Here is a 12,046-nt window from a genome sequence, read left to right on the forward strand (position 1 = left end):
ACAATCCTTGATATTTTAATAGGTTGTTGGCAGGTATGGCATCCCTGAACAATTCATCTGAGATATACTTTTATTTAATATAAAATAGATCCATCAAACTTAAATGGGAAACAAATTTAATTAAGCAAATCCTAATTTTGCATTAAATCTGTAAAACAAAATGAGACGTTTTTATCTGGGGGAAAAAAATGACCCCAGTACATCTCAAAGAATTATTAAAACACAGTAGTCCATTTTCCTGCACATATTAAAGAAAAAAGGGCTGGCAGTCTAAAGCATCTTTAACTCTAATTTGTAAAATGTTAGGATTACTAAACTATGATTCAAGATATTAAAATTCTGGACAATAATCATCTAGCCACATAAGTTTCCAGCCACCACAAGATTCTACACTCAATCTTTAAAAAACTATGAACTTTTCAAAGTTTTAAAATGAAATTGGGTAGTTGCTAAACAACATGTTAAGCAAATAAGATGTTGTTGACAAATGTTTTTTGCATGACCTAGCTAACAGATGGGCACACCGTTTACCATGCCTCCTCCAAAATGGGATTTCAGGGGCTAGTAACTGAAAAATGGTTGACCAACTAGTGTGTAATTAATTGGTTATAAATGTGTTTCTGCCCTCACTTCTTGGGCAGCCTCCAGAATCAGTGTCAGAGCCCCTGGGCACGACGCCTGCATTCACCGTCTTACCTACTTACCTCAATGCATCTTACAAACTCAGTTTTTAATGTGTACCTTGACAAGAAATAGGCTGGGTAGCATGATATGGTAATAACAGCATTATTTTTAAATGCAGTATATGTAAAAGAAAAAAAGCAAGTTCTTTGGCAGTTTCACTTGTTTCAACTGATTGATAAAATAACCTATGGTAGTCCACAGATGTTATAAGTTAGCTTCCTTACACACTCCACCCAGACTCCTCAAATATTTATAATAGTCTCAATAGTATTTAGCAACACAACCGTCTTAAAGAATAGTGCATTTTAATTATATTTTGCATTTCAAAGCATTTTCTATACAGAAGACAATTTTATGCACTTATATCAACACTCTAAGATAAAAGAATAGCCAAAGGTTATATGTAAATTACTAATTATCTAAAGGAAGCAAAACCGATTTACTGCTTAATTCATGTTAGCTCATCTGTTAGGCAAATAACTCTTCTGAAATAAATTGTCCACATCTATTTGAGATATTATATATTCAGTGATACAGAACTAAACCAGCTTCTCTCGTTTTGATTAGGAAACCATGGGCCTTATATAGAATTGTTTAAACAATTGTGTACGGTTTTTGAAAGTCAAAGCTGGTGTTCCAATTAGAAACCTCACTAGAGTCCACAATGTCGGTACTTCAGGATGTATTAAAAGAAATAAGCAATTAATATTTCAGTTACAGGCCTTAAAAGAAATACATTAAGTAGAATCTTGCTAACTTGTATTTTATTGAAATTAATGTTATTCTACAGTAATAACTTGGCATTTTTAAGAAAATACACTTTTATACTACTAGAAATATTTGATAGAGAACACTGACTAACAATAAAGATAGTCAAGAGGAAAACTTCAAATATAAATGATGACTTCTGGATATTTATTTATCATATGCATTTTATTTGAAAATACTGACCATGTGTACATTTTAAATTTGGATGTTATTGCACTGTAAATTATCAGAAGTTGGAGAGTTTGTATTTCAAAATCATTGTAAGTCACTTTCCTAAGTAAAGAGTTAGGGCCAAGGTAAGGAAATACATATTGCTCTAAATGCACTGTGTGGAAGCCAGGACCTGAGTAACGAACTTTAGCACAATGAAATGCTACAAATTTATAACTGCGTGATACGATGACTATACAATTATAGAGTTTTTCTACACCAACACAAAACATTATTATTTATATAGATTGATTTTTCCAATTTAAAGGAAGGAAAAGGGAGAAGCCAAATTTTATTATTTTTCCATTTCTTCATCATAGTTCACAGATTTTTACAACATAGTCTCCAGCAGTTTGCCAATATTTTAATTTAATTTTCTAAGATTATAATTTAGCTTGCTGTGCCTTATATGATTTTCCTTATATGATTATTATAAACTTGAGTGAAAGCCATGAGTGTTTGAGAGATACTCTAGTGGAGTGTGGTTTTAAAAATTATTTCTCAGAATTACATAGCTAGAATGGTATCCTGGAATTCTTACAAAAATCTCTTTGAAAGAATATTCTAAGTGCATGACTGTGCTTTGGAAATAAATAGTAAAGAGAAAAATATACATAACAGATGGTCAAAATGGGATATATCGTGAAAATATTAGTTCATACATTTGACTTCTCATTAATATGAAATATTTCTTTTAAGATAGCAATAATTTACAATTGCCGGAATTTATTAAAATTTAAAAAATAAATGCTACAATATGCCAAACAGGTAGTATAGTATGCTGTAATTAAAGTAAGTAATGTGGAAAAAGATTGTGTGTTCACATTTCTTTGTGTATGCATAAAATAACTTCAAAAGAATGCACACACACAAAAGCTGATAACATTGATTGGCTCTGGCGAAGACACAATTGAGAAACCAGGAAATGGGGTACAAATTTTCAATATTGAAACAGATATATGACCTATTTAAAATAGATAGTAAAACAAAATGCAATCAAGTAAAAGAACAAAAATCACGCTTGATTTGATAGCAATCTGCCTGTTTATTTTTAATAGAGAGGGTGACTTTGAAAAAAATCTCTTCCACTACTAGAATAAAGTTTTGTGATGTCAAATTACCAAGGACTATGGAAAACATGTCTAAAAAAAAAAGGAGGAGGGAAACAAATCATGCCTGCCCCTAGCTATTCAAGGAACAAGAACAAACTGGCCACACAAAATGAGTTTGAACGGGTTATGGGAATAAAGAATGACACTTTGATTGCCTGCCCTTGTTCAAAGTATTGGTTATAATACAACAGTGGATTTCAGATCAAAATAATTAATATATTAAAATAGCTAACATTTTCAATATTAGATTCATAAATGGATCTAATACCATATTCATTCAATATACTCTAATGGTTTACCTCAATATCACGATTAAAGTATATGAATCATTTCAGTGAATGACAATAAACCAAACTAGGCCATAATTATGCTGGTATGAAAAGAATTTAAAATACATAAATACAATGTACTATGTGGTAAGAATACCAGGTAATATCTTGATAATGACAGTACATGTCAAGTGTCAATTTAGCACAACTTTCAGAACAGCTGAGATTTTGGGGGATGAGAAAGTAGAATTCCTTCTCCAAAGGGAATTTCAACTGCAACCAGAGTAGGCTTTTCCAAATTATATTATTTTGAAACGTCCTCTTTGGTTGAAAATCCCTATTACAGTGAACTACTACTCATGATGGAGGGTGCACAATATCTGGGTGGTTCAATTTCTTATGTATTTTATGTTCCTTATAATATAGTTGAATTATTGAAAAAAACAATTCTTCAGGATACTGATATTAATGTAAAAGCACTTTTATTCTGGAATAAAAATACAAAGCAAGTGATTAAGATAATTTTACACTGTTAGATGACTAAACTAATCTTTGGAAAATTATTAAGGAATGCAGTACAATAACTATGTCCAAGCCATAATAAAATCGTTTGGCTGGAAGCAGTTTTTTCTTTTCAATTAGAACCAGTAGAATATATTTTAAATGCTCACAAAGAGAAAAAAAAAATTTAGTTCATAAAATTATACATACTGCTCAGTTCTGAATTAGGTTTAAATGTCTCTATAAATGTTAACAGTAATCGGCTCGCAAAGGAAAAGAAAATGTACAGTGTGGGGGGACTGTGGTGTTAAGGGGAGGGACTCTCAAACACATTCTTTAAATGGGGGCAATTCTGTACTTTAAACAATTTACAAAATATGCATGATGTTGATATGGAGGGATGGTAACATTATCATGCATACACTCAACTTTTCATGTGTCAAATCCTGTATATTAATACGATTCAGAGAAAATCTATTTCTATCATTCCACAACAGATCACACACCATGGCTTTGACAAAGATATTATTTTAGCAAAAGCAATGCAAAATTAGGTAAAAGAAAATTTCTTTTTACTAACCAGATATTTAGATGTTAAGATAGAGAACATCTAGTAGATATAAATAAAACAAAAATGGATTTCCCTTTTAAACTTCTATTTTCTTGTTTTATTTTGACCCACATAAGTGATTGTAAATGGGAAAGAGTTACATCAGACTTCCAGGATGAGTTGTAGTTTATTTGATTTGCTGTACTATCTTAAGACTCCATTTACATTATAAGCCACCAAAACTAATAATCAGTTAGAATGTGTGATTTTTCTGTTTTGCTTAAGTTCAGTCAACTTTGTGGTTGCCTTAGCTACATAATCCTATATGCAGTGCACAAGTGGAAGGAATAGTTTTAGACTGAAGCATTTGAAATCAGCTCCTCCACAACGAAAGGCAAGAATGTCGGATATACATGGTTTACAGGTATAAGACTCCATTGAAGCAAATATCCTCCTAAGAATTATCTATACCAGCTGTTTTAAGTTCTCTCCTCCTACATATGAGATCAGAAAACTAAGTTCACGAACTTTCCACTGTGTAAGCGCATGTATTCTCTCTCTCCTTCCCTCCCCAACCCCTCATTGCTACATTAAGATATTCACATATAATACAATTCACCCATATAAAGTGTAAATTGAATGGTATTTAGTATAGTCATAGAGCTGTGCAATAATTGCCATAATCTAACTCTAGAACATTTCCGACATCCCAAAAAGAAACTCTGTAGCTATTAGCAATCACCCCTCATCCCATTTCTCACTCCTCCTCCCCACCTGCCACCGGCTACCCACAGCCCAAGACAACCATGAATTGACTTTCTTTCTCTGCCTAACGTTGGCAGGGTTCATCCAGTGTTTAGGATGCATCAGTAGTTCATTCCTTTTTAATACAGAATGCTATTCCATTTACAAACATATCACATTTTACTTGTCCCTTCGTCTGTTGATGGACGTCTGTTGATTTCCATTTTTGGGCTATTATGGATAATTCTGGTATGAACATTTGTGTATGTGTTTTCATGCGGAACTATGTTTCTATTTCTCTTCAGTGTATACCTAGCAGTGAATTTTTGGGTCATGAGAAAACTGCAAACTTTTGAGGTATTTTACATACCCAATAACAATATATGAGAAATTAAATATCTCCACATCCTCACTCCATTTATTATTGGTGACAATTGGTGATATTATTGGTGAATATTGATGACTAGTTATAATTATTGGTGCATAATAACATTATTATTGATCATAACCATCCTAGTGGGTGTAAAGTGGTATTGCATTGTTTTTTATTTCTATTTCCCTGATGACTAATGTTGCTGAGCATCTTTTCATGTGTTTACCAGCCATTTATAAATCTTGTATTGAGAAATGCCCATTCATAATCCTTTGTCCATTTTAATTGTCATTTGTCTTATTATTGAGTTGTAAGAATTCTTTATATATTTAGATACAAGTCTCTTATCAGATACATGATTTGCAAAATTTTATCTCATTCTTTAGACCGTCTTTTCACTTTCTTGATGGTGTTCTTTGAAGTACAAAAGTTTTTAATTCTGATGAATTCCAATTTGTTCTTCTCCTTTCGTTGCTTATGCTTTTGATGCCATATCTAAGAAGACTCTGCAAGGTCAGGTAAATGTATTTTATAGTTTCTCTCTTACACGTATGTGTACTGATACCTACTGACTTAATATCTGCGAATGGTGTAAAGTACGGGGGCAACTTCATTCTTTTGCATGTGGCTATCTAGTGGCCCAGCATCATTTCTTGAAAGATTAATCTTTCCCCTACTTAATTGGCTTAGCACCCTTGTTCAAAATCAATTGACTGTAAATGTTACGGGTTTATCTCTAGACTCTCAATTCTATTCTATTGACTTGTATGTCCATTCTTATGCCAATAGTGCACCATATTAATTACTGTAGCTTTGTAGTAAGTTGAATTCAGGAAGTGTCTTTGTTCTTCTTTTTCAAGATTGTTTTGGGTATTCAGGGTTCTTCAAATTTTTCTTATGAATTTTAAGATCTACTCATCAATTTCTACAAAGAAGCCAGGTGGTGTTTGTTAGGGATCATACTGACTCTGTAGGTCAGTTTGGGAAAGATTGCCATCTTATCCATATAAAATGTACTAGTCTATCAACTAAGAATATCTTTACATTTATTTAGGTCTTCTCCAACTTCTATCAACATTATTTAGGTCTTCTCTAACGTCTTTCAACTTGTTTTCAGAGTATAAGTTTTATACTTCTTTTGTTAAAATTGTTCCTAAGTATTTTATTCTTCGATGCTATTTTAAAATCACCTTTTGTTAATTTTATTTTCAGTTTGTTCATTGCTAGTATGCGTATATAGAAGAATTGATTTTTGCATATTAACTTTATATCCCACAACCTTAGTGAAATCATTTATTAGTTCTAATAATTTTTAGTGTTTTTTTTTTGAGGATTTTTATATACAAAATATGTCACCTGCAAATATAGTTTTACTTTTTTCTTTCCAATCTGGATGGCTTTTATCTCATTTCCTTGTCTAATTGCCCTGGCTAGAACACCTAGTACAATGCTGAATAGAAGTGAAAAAGTGGGCTTCCTTGACTTATTCATAAATTAGGGGGAAGGATTCTTAAAGTATGATTCTAGTTATGGGTTTTTCATAGGTGCTCTTCATCAGGTTGAGGAAGTTCCCTTTCATTCCTAGTTTGTTGGGTGTTTCCATAATGAAAGGGCATTAGAATTTGTCAAATGCTTTGTCTATCATCTATTGAGATTCTTATGTGGTTAATGTCATTTATTCTATTGATATGATGTATTATATTGACTGATTTTCATACTTTGAACCAATCTTGAATTCATGAGATAATCCCACTTGGTCATGGTGATAACTCTTTTGCTAGTTTTGGTTTGCTAGTATTTTGTTGAGGATTTTTTTTGTGTCAATATTCATAAGGGATATGGGTCTGCACTTTTCTTGTTATATCTTAATCTGTACTTGGTTTCAGGATAATATTGGCCTGATAGATTGCGGTGGAAAGCATTCCTTTCTTTTCTAAATTTTAGAAGAGTTTGTGAAGAATTGGTATTAGTTCTTTAAATATTTGGTAGGATTCACCAGTTAAGCCATATGAACTAGACCTTTCTTTGTGAAAAACTCAAATAAAAAAAATCTTTATAATAGTTTTATATTTATAGAAAAACTCCAAAGATTTTTCAGAGAGTTTCTGTATATTCCACACTAATTTTCCCATTAGTATTATCCTATAGTAGTATGGTATATTTGTTAAAAGTAACGAACAAATATTGATGCATTATTACTAACCAAAGTCTATACTTTATTCAGATTTCCTTAGTTTTTAACTAATATATTCCAGGATCCTTTCCAGGACATCACATTACATTTAGCAACCAGGTCTCCTAAGGCTTGACAGTTTTGAGGAGTCTTTTCTAGAATTCTCTTCAACTACGACTAGTCTAATGGTTTTCTCATGATTAGATCAGGGCTATGAGTTTGGGGGAGAAAGACCACAAGACTTAAAATCCCATTCTCATCATTTCACACCAAAGGTATATATTATCACCAGGACTAATCTTTGTTGGTGTTGACCTTGATTGCCTGGCTAAGGTAGTGTTTGCCAGACTTCTCCACTGTAAAGTGACTAATGTTTTACTCTTTTTACACCATTCTGTATAGTATTCCTCTTAAGAAAGTCATTATGTTCAGCTCACACTTAAGGAGTATAGAGTTATGCTCCACTTCCTTAAGGATGAAGTAGCTACATAAATTATTTGGAACTTCTCTGCAAAGGAAAACATCAATTATCCTGCATTTATTTATTTATTCAACGACTTGTATGGGTTCACTAACACTTATTTTATACTTTGTGCTATAATCCAATAGTATTTTATTTTGTTGCTCAAATTGTCCCACCTTTGATCATAGTGAGATGTGTCTGGTGGCTCCTATGTCACTTTGACATACAATGTTGTGTGTGTGTGTGTGTGCGCGCACGCACTCACTTCCTTACATTTTGACACTGCAAATACTCCAAACTCAGCTTGTTTATATATTTTTTTCTATTCTAGAATTAGCCAATTCTCCAAGGAGTCTTGGTTCCTTTTCATTTTTTTTTTATTTTTGGGAAAACTGTATTAGAAAACAAGAACTTGACACTAGATGTGATTTCTGCAGACAGGATGTTGATGCATCTAGTGAGAAATTTCAAAATTACTAATGCGACATTTACGCTTCTTATCAGTCTATTCAGATTTTCTATTTCTTCTTGAATCAGTTTGCCTTTCTAAGAATTTCCCATTTCATCTAAATTATCCAATTTTTGGCATACAGATGTTCATAGTGTACCCTCAGAATACTTATTTCTGGAAGGTCAGTAATATCCACTCTCTCCTAATTTTAGAATTTTGAGTCTTCTCTTTTTCATTCTTGGTCAGTCTAGCTATTTTGTCAATTTGTCAATCTTTTTAAAGAATCAACTTTTGTTTTCTTTGATTTTTTTTTCCTGTTTTTTTCCTGTTCCCTATTTAATTAATCTCACCTCTAATCTTGTTTTTGTATACTGTGTTTTCATGTTCATTCCTCTCAAAATATTTTTTAATTTCGGCCAATATTTCTTCAAATATTTTTTCTGCTCCTCTCTGTCCTTTCCTTCTGCACATTGTGCATATACTGCTGCACTTCCTGCCGCTCCATATTTTTCTAAGGCTCTGTTTACTTTTCTTTATTCTTTCTCTCTGTTCTTAATGTTTCATAATCTCTATTGACCTACCTTCAAGTTCATGAATTCTTCCTTCTGCCAGTTCGAATCTATTGTTGAGCCTCTCTAGTAAATTTTTCACTGTGGTTTTGTACTTTAATTTCCTGATTTTCCGTTAGGTCCTCTGTTTTTATAATTTCTATCTCTTTAGTGATATTCTCTATTCGGTGATGCATTTGCATCCTACCTTCCTGTACTTCTTTAATCAGGGTTTCTTTTAGTTCTCTGGACATGTACACAATGGCTGCTCCGAAGTCTTTGTCGGTTGACTCTAACAGCTGGGCCCTCTCACAAGCAAGTTCTCTTGCCTGCTACTCGTCCTGTGTATGGGCCACAATGTCCTCTTTCTTTCCATGTCTGACAATTTTTTGTTGTTCTTTAAAAATACTGACATTTTAAGTGATAGATTGTAGCAACTCTGAACAGTGATTAGCTCCTCTCCTCCACACAAGGCTTACTGTTGTACACGCTTATTTGTTTAGTGACTTGATTGGGGTATTTTAATGAAGCCTATTTCTCTTCAGTGCAGCCTGTGATGTTGCTGCTAAGACGGTGTAGCTTTGTGATGTGCACAGTCAGCTGAGATGACAGTGGTTTTATCAGGACTCTCTTTGTTTCTTTCCTAGATCTTTCTGTTAAGCTGTCCACCTCTTTTGGCACCACATCCAACCATTTCCCTCCATGAGCTGCTGATTAATCTATTCTTTTTATAATGCTCTGGGGCTTCAATCGCTCCCTAACCTGATCCAATTAATTTGGAGCCCCTTGTAGAAGCAATATTTGACACCAATGTTTGATGTTTTTTTTTTACAATCCCAGGAGGGAAGCTTCTTAACTTTCTCTATCCTTGGATCTTCCTGGTAAACTTCTAACTGATTTATAACTTAGCTTCTTACTTTCATGGAGATATCAGTCTCCTCTATAATGCTTACCACCACAATCTCCTTCCTCTCCTCCCTCCTCCCCCATAAGAGAACCACTGGGGTTCAACTTCTCTACAATTAGTTCCAAACAAAGTCAGTTCACTTAGAGGAAGCTTGGAGTTCTCTGTTCTTACAATGTGCCTCTCCCCCTGGGGAAAACTTCAGAGCCACTTCTCCAGAGCTGGTGGTGGGGACAGTTGCCCATATCTCTCTTAAATGACTCACCTATTTTACGTGGGGGTGCTAGACAGGTGTGGTAGCCTCTTGTGTTTTCAGATTATCTCTCCTGGAATGAAATCTTTACTCTTTGACCAAGGTGTGATGAGGACAACTGGGGCCCGGGTATTCTCAGCCTTCTGTTCCTGAGCAAGAGTTTCTGTCCTACAAGGAGGGGCTTGATGAAAAAAACAGAGCCTCAGATCTCAGCTGCATTTACCTGGAGTAGAACTACTGCAATCCAGACCTGGGCAGGGGTGGGATAGGGGGTGAGAAATGCTGGTCATACTGAGCTGAGAGGGGATAGGAAGAAAGGAGACCATAGCTCAAGTGGTACCGACTTGCTTTTTTATAGTTGTTTTATTGAGATTTAGTAGATTTCCTTGAATAAATGTTTCTTTGTTGGCTGCATACAGCTAGAACAGATTCCAAAGATTTAAAATGGATGTTTATTTGTTTTTAAAATAATGTTCACCAGTTATGGTTGTCAGTTATGACTGAATGTCTGTGGAGCTGCTCCTCTTGCTGCCATTCTAGAAGTCACCTCCCATTCTCTCTTAATCACACTTCAAGTGAGCTCTTGCAGCCATCAGTCCATTAAAATTGCTCTTGTCAGAGTCATCAATTATTTCCAAGTGGTTAAATCCAACGGTCAATTTTCAGTTATAATTTTACTTTAGCCAGCAGCAGCCTTTAAGACAGTTTATAACTCCATCCTCTTTTATACAGTGTTTCCTTAGCTTCTAGGAGCCCACCATATTCACTTAGTTTTTCTCCAACTTCACAGAATTCTTTGCTGATTGTCTCTTCTCCGACTTCTTAAGTGTCTTAGTCAGTTCAGGCTGCTATAACAAAACGCAGCAGCCTGGGTGGCTTAAACAAGAGTCACTTATTTCTCACAGTTCTGAAGACTGGGAAGTCCAAGATCAAGGCACTGGCAGATTTGGTTCTTGGAGAGGGCCACCTTCCTGGCTTTGAGATAGCCACCATCCCTCTGTGTGCTCACGGGACCTCTTCTTTTTGTGCTAGCAGGGCAAAAGCACTACTGTGTCTCTTCTTCTTATAAGGGCACTAATCCCATCATGATGGCATGAACTTCATGTAAACCTAAATACCTCCCAAATGCCTCACCTCTAAATGCCATCACATTGAGGTTTAGGGCCTCAGTCTATGAACTTAGGAGGGAACATGACAATTCAGTACATAACATTAAATTTGAATGGCACAGGGCTTAATCCTTCTCTTTTGGTGGGATCATCCAGTTCCATGGCTTTAAATGTTATCTCTATACTGAGACTCCCAAACTCATCTCTCCTGATCAGGTATGTTTCCTCATGCAGAGCCAACTCCTGCCTCTTTGGCTTGTCTCATTGGAACTCTAGTAGATATCTGAAACATAACATGTAAAAGTTGAACTTTTATCCCTAAAGCAATTTTACTTGCAATCGCCTCCATCTCAGTTGATGATAAATTTATCTGTACAGTTGCTCAGGTGAAACCTTGAAGTCATGCTTGGTTTAATTCTTCTGCACACCTCCCCATCCATCTAATCCTGTTACTATCTTCAAAACACATCCAGAATCCAATCACTTCTTGCCATATCCACTGCCACTTCTTACTCTAAGTCATCATTATCTCTCACAGGCATGGTACGTAGTAACCTCCATAGTAACCTCCTTACTTCTCTAGTTGTCTATCTATGATCTATTCTCAACACAGCAGAATTATCAGTTTGAAATCAGATCCTTTTAACTCAAATCACTTAATTCCTCTGTTGAAAACCCTTTAGTGGTTTTCCATCTAAGAGTACAAGCCAAAGCTGAGTTTCAATACCAATGGTGCATATTAGAATCAATTGTGGGATTTAAAAATCAACACATTAAGCTAATCCTGAATGAAATTTTGACTTATACGTCTGGTGTGGGTGGGACAGTGAAGTGGCACCCAAAGATATATAAATAAGCATATTTTAAATATTTATAGATGATGCTCAGGGCCTACTGGATTGAGAAAACATTGTGTCAGTGTCACTCTGGAGGA

At 34.6% G+C, this 12,046-nt stretch overlaps 1 protein-coding gene across 2 annotated transcripts in view; it reads right to left on the reverse strand.

The window, feature by feature from the left end:
• Positions 1–12,046, reverse strand: part of ATRNL1 (attractin like 1) — a 564,648-nt gene that overhangs the window by 306,398 nt on the left and 246,204 nt on the right. Inside the window, exon 27 of one of the 2 annotated variants that reach the window (XM_074338995.1) lies at positions 11,223–11,395. The exons of the other annotated variant lie outside the window; for it this stretch is intronic. Within the exon in view, the coding sequence (XP_074195096.1) occupies positions 11,339–11,395 (57 nt within the window). The 3' untranslated portion in view covers positions 11,223–11,338. Of the gene's footprint in view, positions 1–11,222; positions 11,396–12,046 lie in introns of those variants that run through there. 2 annotated transcript variants of the gene reach the window in all.

Source organism: Rhinolophus sinicus, linkage group LG07 (genome assembly GCF_036562045.2).
Source record: "Rhinolophus sinicus isolate RSC01 linkage group LG07, ASM3656204v1, whole genome shotgun sequence".
Taxonomy (NCBI): Eukaryota; Metazoa; Chordata; class Mammalia; order Chiroptera; family Rhinolophidae; genus Rhinolophus; species Rhinolophus sinicus.